The sequence below is a fragment of the Fundulus heteroclitus genome, chromosome 10 (genome assembly GCF_011125445.2).
Source record: "Fundulus heteroclitus isolate FHET01 chromosome 10, MU-UCD_Fhet_4.1, whole genome shotgun sequence".
Lineage (NCBI taxonomy): Eukaryota > Metazoa > Chordata > Actinopteri > Cyprinodontiformes > Fundulidae > Fundulus > Fundulus heteroclitus.
Genome location: NC_046370.1, coordinates 10128751 through 10148335, shown reverse-complemented (window position 1 = coordinate 10148335; position 19585 = coordinate 10128751). Strand labels below are relative to the sequence as shown.

The 19585-nt window shown below is 37.6% G+C and overlaps 1 protein-coding gene and 1 long non-coding RNA gene across 4 annotated transcripts in view; one reads left to right on the top strand and one right to left on the bottom strand.

Moving 5' to 3' along the window:
• Positions 1-3471, top strand: part of LOC110368707 — a 31676-nt gene extending 28205 nt beyond the window's left edge. Inside the window, exon 3 of the long non-coding RNA XR_002428324.2 lies at positions 3319-3471. This is a non-coding gene — a long non-coding RNA (uncharacterized LOC110368707). The remainder of the gene's footprint in view (positions 1-3318) is intronic.
• The window catches only part of LOC105928251 (inactive ubiquitin carboxyl-terminal hydrolase 54), a 115969-nt gene that overhangs the window by 62154 nt on the left and 34230 nt on the right, over positions 1-19585 (bottom strand). For all 3 annotated transcript variants that reach the window (XR_001166329.3, XM_012865419.3, XM_036141980.1), the window contains one exon: positions 10150-10242. Coding sequence is in view for 2 of the 3 variants with exons in the window: in XM_012865419.3 (XP_012720873.2) it covers positions 10150-10242 (93 nt within the window). In the remaining variant the exon portion in view is untranslated. The remainder of the gene's footprint in view (positions 1-10149; positions 10243-19585) is intronic.

The following is a 19585-nucleotide window of genomic DNA, read 5'->3' as shown; positions in this document are numbered from 1 at the left end:
CTGTCAGCAACCCTGCAATATAAGCAGGTATAGACAGCGGATGAATGGATGGATATACAAATGTGCGACATTATATTGCAACACTTTATTCATGCATTCTGTTAATTCCCTTTATAATGACGAAAAGGAGAATGATAGTTTGTGCTACTTTAGGCAACAGTACAGATAAAGATACCGGTGGTGTAGCGATGGTGAAGAAGAGAAGAGAGAAGTCTGATGCCTGAACACGGGTACCAAACAGACCTCAAACAGAACCGATGATGACTGATGACGTTTGACTAAGACTGGATGGAGGAGTGCTGTAGCACCAAAACACAGAGAGATAAAAGCATCATCAACTTTCTCCAGGTTGCCAGCGGATAAAAATGACCTACTTTTCAGTTAGCAGGGGGGGGTTTGCTGGGAAAAAAGTATACATATTTATTCTTTCCGACTGAGGCTAAACCAGCCTGAGCCTGGGACAGAAATACACCTAAATTGGCTTGACGTATCCGAACAGCGGTCGGCCCACTGCTGGTTTTCCATCACAGCGGAGAATTCAGTTGCTGATGAGATGGCTGGACTGAAAAGCAGCAGGTCCTCTCTGTGTCCTCAGGACTTTAAAAAACACAATATCAAAGGAAAGAAATGTTTTACACGCAGTCACAGTTCGTCAGCACGGATGTGTCATCTGTTTCTGTCACACTGTGGGTCCATTTGGGTCCAGCATCCAGAGGTAAAAAAAAAAAAAAAAAACTTAACTGAATGTCGGTGAAGATTCTCAGTCATCCAGATCATGGTCATTCCAAAAAAGGTAAAAAACAAAGCAACTGGACTTGTTTTTTGTAGTTGAAAAACTTAATGTTTGTTTTCGTAGTTAGATATCTAATGGCTCAGATATCTAAGCCATTACAAGGCCTTTGTTGGGCAGTAGTATAAAGCTTGTTACTCATCATTATTCCAGACTTTTTGAATTGAGAAAGCTTCCTGGAGAGAAAGCGAAACGTCTTCAACTACGAAAAACAAGTCCAGTTGCTTTGTTTTTTACCTTTTTTGGAATTAACTGAATGTCTTTACAATGTGAAGATATATATTTGAATGAATATTATTTGGATAATTTTGTTGTAAATAGGTGAACAAATATATTTTTTTATTGAATAGAAGACGATGTTAATTATTAGTTATTTATTTAGATTCTACAATAAATATGTATCTTTAGCCAATATAGATGCACAATTTATTGCATTATTTTATTACAATTGCAAAGGACTGCTTGGATGGATGTTATATTTCAAGCACCATGCATATAGATTATTTATGCCAGTTTCTATTTGGACAAGTGGAATAACTTTAAAGCTTCATTTTTTTATTTTTTATTTTTTTTTGTACATCCACTTGGGACTCTGCAGCTTCTAGAAACACTGTTTTAAAAAAAAACACATCCAGCTGTTTTTTTTTGCAATACCTAAATGTTTTGTTGGTGTCTAAAAATGAGCCGTTTAAAAAAATCTCCCGATTGATGCGTCAAAATCGGCATGGACACTGTCCCTCACCTAGCAACCAAAGCGTCCAGTTTTGGTTTTCTTGTTTTTATTATGTAAGGATGAAATCTGGTTTCAGTTACCACTATCTTCAAATGTATTGCTATTTTTTTTACATTAATACAGTTCAATTCAGGACAATTTTATTTATTCAGCACCAAGTCATGATAAATTTAATCTCAAGGTGCCTTACAAAACCATCAGCTTTATTTCAAATACAGAAATATAGTTAAATCAATATAGTAGTTCAATCCTTCATCATTCAATGATACATCTGGCTAACAAGATGAGATGATAAACAATGCTGGATCCAAAGCATTTTTATGGAAGACTAAAACTCTCACATTTGGGTTTTTTGGCGGCAAATTAATTTTAGAAAATGTATATTTTCATTACCAATATGTTAGGTTATGGTTTACAGAAACATTGGTAAGCCATTACTAAAATGGCTACGCTAAAAGGGCCGCTACTCTCAAAAAGCTGGCTGTTCAGAATGTTGCATCCAAGGTCCTCAAACGAACATTAAGTGGAAGAAAAACTTTGGTAAAACATGTAAAGAAAGTCTATTAAATACTTCTGGGGAGACTTTCAATAAAAAAACAAAACATTCAGATGTATGGAAGCTTTGAGCTATAACTGTTCAACATCAACAGGTGAGTGATATGGACAAAAAAAATATTTTCTTCTTCGATAAAAATCATGATACAGTTTCAAATTCTCAATCAATTCTGAGATGGCAATAGAAACTAAAAGACCAAATTAAAAAGAACATTAACTAACGTATATTTTCAAAAATTGCGAAATAAACAAAACACAGAAGTCCCCTAAAAGTTGTGGGTTCCAGAAGCAACATATTGACGTACAAAACCTATTTGCAATGCTGTTTAAAAGTGCAAAAATTATCAAGAATGAGCATAAAATAGTGCTAATAAAGTTCACACTAGTGTTTACAGTTACTCTCCCCCATCTTAAAAAACTGCTTAAATGACAGTGAACCCCCACATGGCTTGAATTTATAAGCCTACCTCTACTATTCGTTATATAATTTATATTAATACATAAAATATTATGATTTACTTGCCCAGCACAAGTTGCATTGCTTGTGTTAAGCTTCTCCTGAACTAGTGACAATTTCAGAGACATCTTTTATGGTCTGAGGAGAAAAAGGACTGGATTCTTCCACACTGGTCCAAAGCCCTGCATTCACTTAAAATTTAAATAAAAAAAATAAAACTTCAAAGTCTGGAGGAAGAGTGGGGGACCACAGATTCCATGCTGCTTGATGTCCAGCGTGAAGTTTCAGCAGTCAATGACGATTTCAGGAGCCATTGTGTCGTCTTGCTGGTGTTGGTCCGCCAAGTTCGAAGTCACAGCAACCCTCTACCCGGAAATTATGAGCATTGTAGGCTTTTTTTTTTTTTTTTTTTTTTCCTGCTGACAAGCTTTATGGAGATCATTTTACAGGATGACTTGGCACCGGCCCACACTGCCAAATGTACCAAAATCTGCACTGATAACGGTATCAGTGTGCCCGATTGATGAGCTAACAGGCCTGACCTCCATAGAAAATCTTAGAGATGCATCTGAATGTACTTGTTAAACGGTATTTGCACTTGACAAAAGTTTGCATAATTACACAAACTGATAACCACTCTGAAAATATGCAAACGTGCAAATGCTCAGTTGTTCGTTTCTGCTTTTTAATAGCTATTTTCTAATTAGGTAATCATGACAGAATTGCAATGTGACGTTTCTGGCATGACCATGATTATCTAACTGTGTTTCTTTTCCCCTTCAGTCGGAGTTCAGTTGCCATGATTTCCGGTGACATTCTGCAAGCACTTCACCAAAATGGCTGCGATCTTAACGGTGTGAAAATGTTCTCAAACAATAGGCTTCATCAGGGTGAGTGCATGCCGAGTGTTGGCAACGGCAAAGGTAATGCAGTCTTGCTGCTGACGGAGGGGAGTGTGTATGTGTGTGAACGACAGAAAGAGAGAGAGAGAAAGAGAGAGAGAGGAGGAAAAAGGGAAAGTGTGAGCAATATTGTGTGTGTGTGTGTGTGTGATATGGTGTTGGTGCTGACTGCAGCATTGCGCCAAGGAGAATGGAGGGGGAATAGACCCTACAGAGAGAGAGAGGGAGGGAGGAGTGCAGGAAGAGAGGGGGCGGAGAGAGTAAGTGAGTAAGAGAAGTGTGTTAAAGTGTGTGCACACATGTCCGAGTCTGGAAACAGAAACAATCAGCACCCACTCCCATGTTCATTCATCTTTCTCCCTTCTCTCCCCCCCCCCCCATTTTCCAAGTCTTTCATCCCTTTTCTTCTTCCTAGTTGTTGCAATGTGTGCCCAGGTATCTGCATCTGTGTGCGCCCCTGTGTGCTTGTAAGTGTGTGTGTGTGTAAGTGTGAAAGTGTTTTGATGCTGAGAGAGATAAATTGTTGCAGTGATTTTCTTGAGGGATAGCCACCAGCGTCCTCTGAACTTATCTCCACTACAAAGCGCGGTGCAGGCTTTATCTGCAGCAGATCGCCCTAAAGTAAAGTAAAACATAACCTTCATTTTTTTTTTTTTTTTTGTTTCTGCGTCATTAAAGAAGTTGTTTAAAAATTTAACGCTCCATTGGAGCTAATTTGGTGGATGCCTGGCTCAGTTATTCAGAGGCTTTAATCAACTCCAAACAGACCGTCGGGAGCAGCAGATAGCTGGCAGGACGGTTAATGAAACCTGACAGGAAAATATGGGACAGAACGTTTCATTTCTACATCCTCAGCTGACTGACACGCGGCACGGTTCAACTCCTGTGCGTTCGCAGCGAAAGCGAGAGGACGCTAAGGTGCGTGGCTGGAGTGCAAAGTGAGACGTGTGTGTGTGTGTGTGTGTGTGCGTGTTTCTTCTTTCAGCGGCCCAGCGTGGGCTGTGCTGGCTCAGCGCTTTCAGTCGGGCCAATTAATTACAGCGAGGCGCTGGAGACGGAGCGGCGTGTGGAGCACGCACATCGACATCAGGGCGCGTCACGCGCCTTCAGGACGAGACACATATATAATGGCACTGATGCAACAAATGGCCAGAGCAGAGCCGCATTGAGCCTGTTCATTAGGAGGGCATCGGGAGGTTGCAAATCTTCATCTTCTGGGACGCCTCTCCAGGACTGTGCACAAGTTTTAAACCGTTCTTTACAATTCGCCTCCAGAGAGAGAGGCTGTTTGGGAAATTTAAAAAAGGTATTTATCCAGTTTTTCAGGTGTCTATTAGATATTTTAAAGAAGCATACATATACTTAGAAAAATTGCAAGATAGATACAAAAGACATAATTATGCAAAGATACAACAATTTGCAATATCGATGGTCATAAGAAAATACAGTTTAATTCAGCTGTATAGTATGTGCTGAACCCTTTGCAATAACCATTTATTTTGGTTCTGACCCCCATTTGGACCAGTTTACCCTTGTGACAGATTATGACATCCTGATAGTAACAAGTATTTACTGGAGTCACATAACGACATGAAGACTATAAGTAGAACGCCAGGGAGGAAACTCCCTGTCATAGTTGTGTCTCTCTCTCTCTCTCTCTCTCTCTCTCTGTGTTGTTGTATTTGCAGCTGATCGAGAACATTTTTCTTTGCTTATTTTACTAGTAAAGGAAGGACTTTGATGTAAAGTGAGGACCTTTTTTTCTGGGCTATGGGTTAGTTTTAGCACTAAGGTGTCAATTAGGTTTAGGTATATGCTGGTAAAAGTTAGGGTGGGTTCAGGGTTAGGCAATAAAAAGGCTTGAAAAATGAATGGAAGTCAAGGCATGGTCCTCACTTTCTACTTTAAAGAAGTGTGTGTGTGTGTGTGGGGGTGAAATGTACAGTAAAATAAACCAATTGAACCTTGTCAGTACTGTACACAAGATACTAACTAATTAAGTTGGTTGAAAGGATATGGCCAAGTTTATTTAATAATCAAATGAATAGTAATATAAAGTCCCATGGCCCATATTTATTGGTTTTTACTGTCTGAATCAGAATTTACAACTATCGAATCAAGTAATTCAGCCATAGTCAAAAATATATATTATTTGTGTGTGTGCTTTGCTCCCTTAGACCCCTCCCTGATGGAGCGTAGCAAAGCTGGGCTCTCCTGAGAGAAAGTATTAGTCTCCAGGGGGAAGGCATGAAGTGCCAGGGAAGTTTCCGACTCTTTGTCCAGCCTGGATAAGTTTTAAAAGGGATAACCCCCTCCCCTTATTCTAAGTTAAACATGAAAAGCAGAAGTTCACACAATTGGCCATAAGCAAACATTACCAGGATGAACAGGAAAAGACCGAGTTCCAGGGAAATTGCTTTCTCCCTGAGGAAAACCCTTTAAAAATACAGGCCTAAAAGCAACGTTTGATTTTATGTAAACAAGAGCCTAGAAGCATCGAGGTTTTTTTATGCATCAGTGTTTTCAATCAATGTAAACTGTTAACTGAGACAACACAAGTTTGTAGTCCAACTTTTCTTTACCTGCCTTTATTACACCACTGTAATGTATTTTTCCCTGTTTTTCTTGTACAACACTTTGAATTGTCTGGTCACTGAAATGTGCAACACAAATAAAATTGCCTTGCTTTTGCGGTTTTCCACTCTCTTTTTTTTCTCCAGCTGTAGTCACTTGCTCTGCTGTCTTCTTTCTTCTATCCCCTCTTTCTCAGAGGCGCTTAGCCGCTCGCAGTGCTCGGCCCTTCCCTCCAGTTTCAAACTCTGCTTAAACACGTAAGTGATTTTTATTTTATTTTTTTACTTAACGCTAAGAGGGTTTAATATAGAAATATATTTAACCAGCAACAAAAATAAGCTAAAATCTGTCAAATCTAATCTAGTTCAGGTAGTTTTGATTCACGTGCCGATGCACGGTACCATTAATGCCATGAATCACAAGATTCAGCCAAAGCAACGAGGTGGACAACATGAGGTCTGATTCCAAACATTAAAGGGGCCTAGTCCCGTATTTTGACCATAAAAAGAAAACACAAAAAACTGATATTCATCTTCAAATAAAACAATATATGACAAGTGTTCATCCTGGTAGTGTTTACTTAGTTCTTGTTGAGCATGAAAAGGACTTCGGCCGAAGCGCAATCACTAGCTATAAATATAAACTGCCATCTGCCGGCAGTACCAGCAGGTGGCAGTATTGAGAAGTGTAAGTAAATGAAGTATTGGACACGTGTTTTATTTAAATTAGCGACTAACTGGAGGTCAGTTATTTGTGCTTTAAACACACAGCTCCTCTGCTCTTCAGAGGGCACTTCTGTGTGTTTGTTGGTGTTAGCTGCTGGTAAAATGGACCAAAACCATTGTAACAACGGTGGTAGGGGCAAGGTATAAAAGGTATATGATTGCCGGATTTTCAGGGGAATGTTACATTTATATTGTTTAAAAATATCGGTTGCTCGGATGATTTTTTTGGAATGGACAAATCTATGTTTTTCCAAGATTGAGGGGGATCCAGACCCCTGTCTGTGATTTATACTTATAGTCGAAAATTCCTTTAAACTGTTGGATCAATAGGAAACATTCCGCTGTAGGCTACATGACTTTTTTTAAGTGTGTAACGAGCGGCACTTTTAAAGAGAACATACACAATATGCACTTTGTCAACACATAAATTAATTTTGTTGTGTACTAGGACTCTCCAGGAGTGCAGAAAGGTTTAATATAGTCTGTTTAGGTGCTGCGTACATATATTTTTTTGTTTTTGGGTTATATTTTTTAAGCTGTTTAGTTTTCTCTATTCTGTATTGTGTTTTTTGAACAATTATGTCAGAGTATTTACTGCAGAGCTGCTAAACTTGCTCATGGACTTTCAGCTTACCAGTTTTATTTGTCCTTTGTAGTCCAAGCTGAAAGTACAAGTGGATAAGTCATTGTTTATTACACCATTCCCCCGGCATACTACAAAAACAGGGTGGAGTGGAACACACTGCGACCTGGAGGGGGCCAAGGCGTGAAGTGCCTCGTTTAGATTTAAAGAGACGGCACCAAAACGAGTTGCTCTTAGATGCAGCAGAAACGGGGTAAGAAAGGGGAACATGGAGGTAAAGTAACAAGGAATTGGAACCAAAGCATTACAGTTACAATTAAAATAGAACAGAGCTGAACTATTTCAATGTGAAAAGGAAGAACTTAAAAGCATGAAGTGTCTTCTTTCTGTCTCCTTTAAAGCTTTTAAGCTTTTCAGGAAGCCTGTTGGTCAGTGACGTTCAGCTGAATTTGTTTATAAAAATGTGTGAAATATTGTGTATGTCTTGCTGTGTCTGCGTGTTATATGTAATCTCTCTGCATCCGGAGCCAGTGTCTGTCAAACAAAAAAAATTACTTGTGGTAATGCATGGTGACACAGATTTTTATATTCTTGATAAAGGCTAGAAATAGTGACCTAAATAAGATCTGATCGGGTCACACTAAACAACTGGGATTGAAAACAAATGTGACTCTTAGGGTGATTTTTGTTGTTCTTTATTATCAAGTAGCAATTAGGATCCAGAATAATTTTCTTCTGATTTGACAGACTTTCTTCAAGGCTAATAAAACAAAGACGGAGATTGACGGGATGACGATCAGACAGGCGCGCTACGTTTGCAAGGGGCTCAAGCCTATCGAGTAAATTATTTTTTCCTCTGGCAGATTAAGGATTAAAGTAATCTGTTGATTTCACCAGCATGTTTTTCCTGTAACTGCAAGTACTATTAAGGTTTTGAAGCGACCCAGCCAGAGACCTGACTTGAATCTGGTGGAGATTCTGTAGAGAGAGCTAAAGATTAGGGTGATGGCAAGGAGGCTTTCCAACCTCAAAGACTTTATGCCCATCCCATAAAAGCAATTGTCAACGCTGGTGGAATCTATCTGACTCAAGCAATGCATAAAGACATTTTTTTTGGGAAGGGTATAAATATTGAGAAGGGTATAAGTCATTTCTGACATGATATTTTTTATCAGAATGTTTTTTTTATTCTTCTAGCTTGATGACTACTTTTCAAGAGATGCTTGTCTCCTGTCATATCAGACTCTTAATAATATTTTAAATCTAAAATTGTCAGAGGTATAAACCCAAATGGGTATCACACCCATTGAGGTTGAAAAATGGAAATATGGATTAAAAATGAAAAGCCAACGGAGACGGAACAGAAGCAGAACCAGACCTCGCTCATGTTAGATGATATTCATATCAAGTGGGATTTTCTGCTCACATTACAATGACTGTGAGTAAAGCTCTGCCTGATGAGTCAGACGAAAGACCTTCCCAGTTTATCAAATTCCCATGACGTGGATAACAGCAAACCTGAGCTTCGACCAGCAGAAATTAATTAGATGATCACCGAGTTTAAGAGCAGAAAAAGTTTCTTGGGCCTAATTAATTATAATAAGACAGGAGAGATGTCTGTATTGTGTATAAAAAAAAGAAAGCCTGAGTGAATGCTGCTGTCTTATTTAATGACTCTTGTGCTTTCTTAAGAACGTATGTAAGAATAACATTTATTAGCATAATTGAGCAAAGCAAGTGTCATTTTTTTTCTCTGAATATATCCAGATATATCTCTATGTAAAGGAAAAAGACAAAGAATGACAAATAAAGCCAGAGTAAAAACACTGAGGTCTTATTAAGGAAGTCCACTCATTTCTTTCTGAGAAAACTCAGACACAATCTAAAGGCTTTAAGATGTTTTCAAGCATTCTTTTGCCGTACTTTGCTTGGGAGGCAGACTGTCTGTAATAAAAATAGGATAAATAAGTCAATAAAGACAGCTGGATCATTAATTGGTTTACCCTCAGACACACTTGATGTTAGTATTAACAGTAGAATGATGCTAAAACTAGAGCTTCAGTCTATTCAGAATAGCAATAATTAAATTATATTACTTTATTACAGCAGAAACTGTTAATATTTTAGGTTTTCTGTTTTAGATTTAAGCCATAAAATCATGTTATATATTTTTGTTTAGAAGTTTTGTGCAGATACTGTGAGATCATATTTTTTTCACTCAAGTTTGAGAAACAGCAAAAATGGTAGTAAGTATTTTTATTTTTTTATTTAGTGTATTTTCCTTGATTTCAGCAGGCAAACAAGACTATCTGCCAATGGAATGGGTATTTTTACTCCTAAAATAAGATAATTAAATATAATGCATTTGAAATAAGATGATGGAGATGAATTGTTCCTATTTTAAGTGTAAAACTCTAGTCTTCTTTACTTGCTCAAATCAAGGATAAAATACACTAATTTCAAGAAAAGTTTTGTTACTTTTAGTTCCCTTTTTACTGCCCAGTGCATTTTCTTCTTTAAGAAGAAAATGATGATTAACTTAGTATAAAACTCAGAGCTCTTTCTTGTTGCAAGGACTTTTTTTAGATTGTTGACTCTAAAATGCTTAGCAACAGAAAGTTGGATTAAATTTAGGCTCTGCAGTAATCTGTTATTTGTAATAGGTTTTGTATATTGTTTTTTATAACAGTGTAAAAAAAATGATTGTTAAATTAGACTGTTTTGACAAAATTTAAGGAGTTAGGAAAAACACCTTGAGATGGTTTTCCCTGTGAACTACTCCAATGTGCAGGAAATGTACTTTTTATCAAAAAAACATCAGTTTTCATACCTTTAGAGCGCAGAATATACATGAATCCTCCATGCACTTGTGAGTGGTCAGCTGCCGAAAGCTTCTCCTAAAGATGTCAAGATGCCACAATACCTGAAAGACAAAACACACATTAGTGTTTTTATCCATTGATCTAACTGGACCTTTATGTTGAATCCTTCTCACCATGAGGTAAAAGAAAAACGGACAGATGGATTTGGTTCCGTTGGATTTGTAACTTAACAGTGTTCCGTTCAATAGAAAATTACAATAGTTATAAAGAAAGCCCAAAATGTCCATGTTTGCAAGTAGATAAGTGTGTTTAAATAAAATCTTGTCTGGAAAACCAGACTGAGGACCTAAAATCCAAATCAGAGTTGTGCTCTAAAAAGTTTAAAACCTGAAGGTTTTAGGAGCAATTTCCTCCTGAAATGACATAGGCCTACCTGATATAAACCAAGTACAGCTCCATAACTATAATGTATAAATGCAAACCTTTACCTGTGTAACGGTAAAACTTTTTTTTTTTTTCTAGTGAGATCACTATTGCAACTCTTAGCATGCCTGATTTATTGATGATTAAGCAAAGAAAAGATTTGATTTTTTGGCCAAATTTCTTTCTAAATAAACATTACAAAACACCATGAAAACCCTTTTCAAAACCTAGGAAAAGCATCAGATATTATCGATCCTCATTTTAACTATAACTGCAGCAAAGTTAGAGTGAATTAAGTGAAGCATATTTGTTCCACAAAGGATTAAGTGGGCCAGGAGCTGAGGTTTAGCCAAATGTCCCAAAACTGTGCCAAATGTGTTTTACACCTCATAAAATGGAATCTGGTTAAATAAAAGTGCCAATTTCCATTGTAGGACTCCTTATGTATATGAAATAATCTTCGGTCAACATATCTACCCTTTGTATCATCAACATAAACTCGATTGTGATCAGAAGTGACGTGGCGTTACCAAGACAGGCTTTACAAAAGATGTGTGTTGTGTTTGTTTTTCTAACCATTTTCCATTTTTAACCGTGTTTAGAGGAAGGAGATGATCATGCATAGAAAAACTGCTGGACATCTACTGCCAAGCGCTTTCAACAATGTGGCAATGAACCAGTAGCTGTGGAGTGCTGAAGTACTGCAGGTAAAAGACATGAAGCTGATTCCAGTGGAGCAGGGAGGTGTGGTAGAAAGCAGAAGGCAGACAGACGGGCACAAATCATGACAAATCCGGATGGTTCATAAATCTGAACATCAACCTGATAGTGATTGGAAAGTGCTCTGAATACAAGTGTAGTTTTCGTGGATTGCTTTTCAACAAGAATGCGAGACTTCTTTGGTATCTGGCAGCTGAAAAGGAAGTTTGCATCAATGACAGCAGCTATATATAAAATCATAGCACAGCGATCTGGGTTTGAACTTTCAAACTGATGAGTGACACCAACATCTGTGTATGTGTAATAATACGTTATCCTATTTAAAAAAAAAAAGCAATAAAAGGAACGCATTTGTTTGAGCTAGGCTGTAATTACAATTCACAAACAGTTTCTTTAGACTTCATCCTGTGAAGAATGAATTTGCACAGCACAGGTAGTCAGAAAAACATTGCTGGAGGCTTAATTTGAGGGAAACACACAGACACGTCCTCTCAGAGCTGAGTGCTCCTCCTGTACATTCAGTCCATTAAAACTGCCATTAGATATATATTTTTTTCCCTCTTTTTTTAAAAAAGAATGGTCTATTTAAATTAACCACCTGGAGGAGTTTCCAAAATAGCAGCCTGTTGAAACCGCTTGTTTCTATGATGTCGTCTTTGGTTTGATTACATGAAAGGCTCATGTTTTCCATGGTAACATCACATTTGGGCTAGTTATATCCGCAGGCGCACGGCAATCAGAAAAATAAATTAAAGGCATAAACATTGAAACATTAAGGGAAATATGTGACCTAGAGCAGGATTTCTTATAATTTAAAGGAGCTGTCTGCTTTTTTTTTTATTACAAAGCAAATAAAAATGAGTACCAACATATGAAACGCAAAATATAGCTCAAGTCCGGATGTATTAGGAAAGAGACATGAAGGAGATCAACATGTTTTTCTATTACATTTTCAGCCAGGTGATGAAAATATTTCCTCCCTCCATATTTGGGCAGTGATGTAAAATAATGAAATACATACTTTGCTGGCACAAGGTGAGGTGTAGAGGGTTCAGAATATCTTTTCTCCAGCTTCATGCCTTACAGCAGTTATCTGGGAACATGGGTAAGGATGGTGTAAATGCACCCACTTTTCTGAAAGTCCCTATAATGTGGAGCGGAATTGAAAAAAGGGAAGAAAAAAAGAGATTTTCCTGATAATGTGATAAACAAAAATCAAAGGTTTTGTTTATCTCTGCCTTTAGGGAGTCCTTCTTGGCCTGGAGTTGTCCAGCAAGGTGAGTGACTGGAGACAGTGCTCACCTGGCAAAGCAATGAGCCTGTTTTCAACCATTAAGTGAAAATAACATGTTATGAAGGTAGGATTCTGTTCCTAAAACCCGTTCTGTCCGAGTCACACACTGTTTTCTCATCGCCCGTTAAATGGACTGAACTTATAAAGAGCTTTTTTAAGTCGAATTGAACGCTCACGGCTATTTTACACTGAAACAATATTCGCATTAACAAACTCACGCAGATTCATAAACCAACATGTAGTTTGGTACATGCCTTGCCCAGGGGCAAAACAACATCTGATGAAGCGTTTAAAACCAACAACTTTCTGATTGTAAAAACCTAACCCAGAAAACGACAGTCGCTCCGCGGTTAGACCGCCGTGTTTTGGTTCAGTTGTTCAGTGGATTTTTAAATGTTTTCTCAGAGAAGCCAGAGTAGCGGCCTTCTCCAGAGAGAAGAGGGAAGACGAGACTGAGAGCCGAACAAGGAGAGCATAAAAAGCTCTGCTGATGTTTCTCTAACATCTCACACACAGATGTTCAGTCACTTCTAGTACCTAAAGTCCTTCCACTGGCTCACTGTATCTCAGAGAATAGACTTTAAAATACTTCTGTTAGTCTATAAATCCCTAAATGGCTTAGCACCTAAATACATCACAGATTTGTTATCAGTGCATCAACCCTCCAGACCACTAATGTCTTCTGGCTCCAGCCTACTCTGCAGAACCAGAACTAGAACTAAACAAGGAGAAGCAGCATTTAGTTCCTATGCTCCACTTATCTGGAACAAACTTCCAGAAAACCGGTAAAAGTGCTAAAAACCTGAGTTCCTTTAAATCAAGATTAAAAACACATTCGTTTAGGATTGCATTTGATTGTTCTAGTTAAACTGTTCTACTGAAACAGCATTAGTTCAACTGTTTATTGATGTTCTATTTTGTTTCTACATTTTATTCCTACTTGCTTATATTCTGTTTTATTTTCTTGTATTTTAATCATGTAAAGCACTTTGCATTGTCTGTGTACTGAATTGTGCTATACAAATAAATTTGCCTTGCCTTTAGATATAAACTAAAGTTAGACTCATTGTTACCTCAGCTATGCAGTATCTTAACAGTGCAGCCGAACTGCCGCAACATGAGAAAAGTAAAGCAGAATGGATAACGTGTGAATCCCCAGAGCTACGTAACACTAAAGGGTTTCACTGTAAGAGTCCCACTTGAACGGCCGCTAGCTGCTTTGTCCACTTTTAATTTGCAGCATAATGAAGTTGGCCTCCTTGACATTCCTCAAGGGTAGCAATGTCTTTCATTTGTGCAGCAGTGGCGCCCCTAGTGGGGGGCCAGCAGGGCCTTGGGCCCCCTGAAATAACATTGGTCACCCTACTGGGCCCCCAGATGTGGTAAGCTGTTTGTTGTAGGACTAAAGCTGAATTGTTCATGCATCAGCACATGTAGCTACTTTTTCTGATTGCAGCATGAAACAAGGGTTAGAGTTTGCCTTTCTTGCATATTTTGTATTTTTTATATTTAAATGTAAATGCTGCATTGAACATATCAAGATTATCTCTCTCTTTCTCTCAAAATGCGTCACTGTTTTGAGTTGGTTTGGGCTGTCTGAGCCACCGTAGGTTTTAGAGTATAAAATGATTTTTAAAAGATGACGTGCCGTTATGTTTTTAGCCACCAGGTGGGGACTGTGACATTTGGATGACCTTTAGATATCAATACCTTTTTAAAAGTGGGTTCACACAAACAAAACAAATGTCAGCACAAACCAGCACAAATGTTTGACATCGTTTTTATTCGATTTGAGGAATCAGATTTAAAACGCACGTTGCACTGTTTAATGGAGTGAGTGATCATGCTTTGCACTGCTGCAAAGGTCACATTTTAGAATACGGTGACCTCAGGCAATAAACTCCACAAAACAGAGAACGCTCACTTTTCTTTAAGTGAAGAGAATTATAAGAAGGTGTTTATAAAGACTTTTATTCCCTTTTCATTCACTATAATAATGATGTTCGTTGAATATGTGGTTCTTTTTTTATTGGAGATACAGCTTAAAAATAGTTAATTACTAGTCTAGTCATTGTTATGGGGAAAAAATTACTTTCCTAAGTTATTAAGGAGGAGATTGGTGGTCTTCATACAGCCAGCATTTATTAAAATTCTTCAAATAATTGAAAACAGGTTACAGAACAAGACTTATGTCAGAAATTTGCCCTGCAGCTGCTCCGATCTGAAAATGGGAAAACACTGTCAGTTTAGACCATTTTCTTTTCCAGCTATGGCCTTCACCGACCGACATCACGGAGCTTCTCTCTTTATAAGACTAAACAGAGACATCTATGACTTAAGCAGCTGCTGTGAAAAATAGATTAATACAATCATACAATTATATGAAGTCATAAGCCAAGGCTAGAATAAAAATTTTACTCCACATCATCTTATTCTTGTCGTTTACACTTTGGATGTTTCACTTTTTTTATTGTAACTGTCTTATTAGATTTTTAACAGACAATTCCAAGGTTGTTTTTCTGAGTGTTTCATTGTCTTTTTTTTTACTTATTTATGCATGTTAGAGGGAATCTGCGCTCGTCTGTGCTCTTTGGGTCTCAGGGTTTCTTGTTCTGCCATGGCAACACGAGCTGAAAACCATGTTTCCTTTACCGGCAACTTTAGGATCTGTTCAGCTATCTCCAAACTCGCTTAATTTTTTTTATTTATTTTTTTTATGTTTGTGTCCTGCGATAGACTGACGACCTGTCCAGGGTGTTCCCCGCCTCTCGCCCATCGATACCTGGAGATAGGCACCAGCACCCCTCGTGACCCCACAAGGGATAGATGGGTTAGAAAATGGATGGATGGATGGATGGATGGATGGATGTTTGTGTAAAAGAAAAAAACAAACAGCACATCAACTATTGAACAAGTATCAGAAACAGATGCTACGGCCACCAACACCCATCATAATGTACAGCGGTGTGCGTGTTTATATTTCGCTTCTGAAATGATCCAAATGAAATAATCTTTACAAATATCATTAAAACCGAAAGGCGGAGACGTTCATCTTCTAGTGCAAAAAAAACAAGAACAAAACTTTCCACTTGGCTGCGTGCTGGTTTCACAGGGCTGAGGCTGCTCTGGTATTTCTGGCTGACATTTGGGCTCAAACAGGCGGCTACGGCTGCTGCGAGGAGCCTTTCCGTCTCCTCCTCTGTCAGGCTCAGGTATTGCCATGGCAACCTCGGCCCTACTCGTCTGCTCATGTGCAGAGCTTCCTTGATTGGGCTTGATTAGTTTAATCTTCCCAGAGGGGGGAACGGTGCTGATTATATGATGTGGGCACCGCAGAGCAGACGACAGAAATTAAGGATTTAGCTTAACGTTACAAACTGGATACAATCTCAGCTTTGGGGAATTCAATTCAGTGCATCTTATTTTAATGCCAGCAGCTCCTCTTGGGGGATTTCTAGAATCAGCTTATATCTATATATCTATATATATATCTATATATCTATCTATCTATCTATCTATCTATCTATCTATCTATCTATATATATATATATAGATATATATATATATATATATATATATATATATATATATATATATATATATATATATATATATATATATAGATATCTATCTATCTATATATAGATATCTATCTATCTATCTATATATAGATATCTATCTATCTATCTATCTATATATAGATATCTATCTATCTATCTATATATAGATATCTATCTATCTATCTATATATATATATAGATATCTATCTATCTATCTATCTATCGATATAGAGATAGAGATAGATATAGATATAGATAGATTTATATCTTTTTCCTCTCTTCTTTGTTAAGTTTTAGCAATAAGTGAAACAGAAGTAGTGCAAGACCGGACAAAGCATGAAATTGTTAAAGCAAAGCTAAATGCCCTTTTTTTTTGTTTGTCTGTCTCTGGTGCAACATCAAAAGGAAGGAGCTATTAGCGTGTTCATTTAGCCGGCTGAAAGATAGTATTGATGTTACAATGTCCCTCCGGCTTTGGCTGGGATTGGCAAATTACAAACATCCAGTGTTGGAGACCTCAGGCGACACCAGCGCAGAATGAATTTTAGACTGAGTGACACAGGTTAGCAGGGATGACAGACTGCGTGCTGACCTCAGTGCTACATGTTCAATCGCTTCCTCTTGGTTTTTGAACTTCTCCTCTGACTAGTTCATTCCACCTGCACAGCAATGCAGCAACCACAATGATAGTGCAGCATCTCTGCATCTACCTGATGTCTTTATCAGCAGCTATCCCGCCTTTTCCCTCTGTAATCAGCCTTCTCTGTTTATTAACAGTCCTCTCCAAATCACCTAAAAATTAAGTTGATAAAAAGCAGTTCAATTTAAAATTGTATTCCATGTCAGGCTTTAAAAAAGCTTGCATAACATTGGATCCCATTACATCCAAGACAAATAACATAATTAGTACATTTTTTTCAGGAGAACGTATCTAAAACATTTGATTGTAAAAATTGTAGCCTTTCCTGCAACAACTGGGATTTAATGATCAATTCAATTCAATCTTATTTATGTAGCGCTAATTCATGAAACATGTCATCTCAAGGTACTTTCCAAAGTCAAATTCAATCAGATTATATAGATTGGTCAAAATAATCTCCTATCTAAGGAATTGTTTTTTAAAGTACATGTGAGTACCCAGAGTGTGTCTACAGACAACTAGAGCTATTCAGCTTCAGCCACAGGTGTTTCTCGTGGGTTAATTTTGAGGCCAATTATCTGTGTCACCAGACTGGGTGTCTGAAACGACCCCGGTTTCAGATGCCCAGTCGAAACACACACACAACCCAAAAAGCCTAGATAGGCTTTAAAAAAGCCTAAAAGATAGGTGAAAAGGTTCCAGAAAGTAACCTTCTGCTTCTCCTTTCTTTAAAAGGACATTCACGTTCATTCAGTCTTTTCTAACTGCACTTGAGCTGAACTATTTTTAACTAAATAACTGAACAGGAGACGAATAAAAAAAAAAAAGAAAAAAAAAAGAATCATCACACTACTGCTCTGGTGTTAAATAATAAAAAAAAAAATCATAAACCCAAACACCTAATTTTAAACGCGAGAGAAAAACATTTTAGCTGCTTCTAATAAACCATTCGCTGTCATTATTAATGGGAACAATAATTGTCGTGACAAACCCAAACAAGCTGCCCACATTAATGCAAAAAAAGTCATTATGTAGGCATTTATAATCTGGTTAGCATTTCAACACCTGCCTCACGCCGCCATCCGCTGCCCTCTGCCCTGTATGTCCTGTTCTTACTGCTCCGCTCTCGTATTACAACGTGTAGTCCTGGCATCTCTTTCCGCCGCATTTTGATTATTAAAGGACACTGCCGTAAATGCCACTGCCAAGTCTTTAGCTGCCAGTCCTTCTCTTTTATATGAGCTTCTGTTCAAGCTTTTATAAAGGTGAGTTTAAAATATCAGGAAAGGCCTGTGTTAAAGGTCAATGTACAGTAAGTCAGATAGCACAACTCGGTGCTTTCTGAGTTAAATCGCTAAATGGACGTCAGTCATTAAGAAATAACTTACTGGCTGTTTCCTTCATGTTGGAAAATTTAACCACCAACCATTCTTCCCATAAAGTACAATGCAAAAGGTTAAACTACAACTTATTTCTTTATATTTAGCTTCCAATGACTTAAACCTGCAGTGATTTAAAAAAAGTATTCACACCATTTAAACTTTTTGACATTTTTCTAGTTTTAGCACCACAAGCTTCCATTAGTTTTTAATGTTTTTTTAAGTGATGGAATTACAAATGAATGTGCTGAAGGTCCCATTTTGCAAATAAAAATCCAAAAAGTGTTTAATTTCCAGACTTTGCTCATGACAGATCAGATCGAAATCAAAGTTGTTTTTTTTTCTTGCAAAGCAACATATCTCCATTACTAAGTTTGAAGATAAAATAAAGTCCTAACATACAATCACAAGACAGTCATCATTGCTCTCAAATAGGGATTAAAATACATATTTTGTAGATCATAACTAATTTATTTCAAATTGTTTTGACTGGTTTTACATGCTGAAATGCTAAAAGTGAATTTCTCCACTGTGAGATCAATAAAGTATATCTTATCTTAAAATACCGACTTCTATTTTACTGCTTGTGTAGTAAAATGGTAACATTTGTTTATGGTGGGAAGCCAAGTTTTGCTCCTTAATATACTAAATATATTGTTTTAATATTAATCCAATATTGGTGTAATACTTTTATGCTGGATGTATTTCTTTTTCTTTTTACTTTCATGATTAAATGAACAAAGCTACAACTAAGCGAAAAAAAAAAAAAAACAAGCAATTGTTTTGCCAATTCTGATTTTATGCTTTGTACAAGCAAATGTTGGAGATTTTTTTGAACTAATTTCATAGATCAGATGTTTTTATGGGGACTTCAAATGAAGGCAGTGATGAGGCGCTACCTCCAATGAGATTGAACACAAGGACCAGGAGAAGAGGAGTCAAGTATGCCTGCTGAGGTGTTAGCTTTACAGTGAATATCGCTGAAGCACGTTTCCTTTTTTCAATCAAAAGGGTGATTTGGACTAAACTGGAACTACGAAGACAAAATAAACTGGAAGGTCTTGTAAAAAATTAGACAACTGTTCTTAGTTTGTAGACACTAATAAACAATTTATACCATGAATAAAAAAGAACAGTCAATATAGTCGTCACACAAATCCTGAAAAAAGGGAAACAAAACAACAAACTGCAAAAGATTCGAGGACGGATCCTGAAGATCAGTTTCCAGCACCCCAGAACATATGTCAGAATGGCCTAGTCAAAGTCCAGACCTACATGCTCTGAGAACCCGCGGAAAACCCGCAAATGACGGATGCTCTCCGTTGAATCCGACTGAGCTTAAGCTATTTTTTCTAAGACGAATGCGCAGCAATCACAGTCTGTGGAAGAGGAAATACCCCAAAGGACCTGCAGCTCTAACGGGTCCTG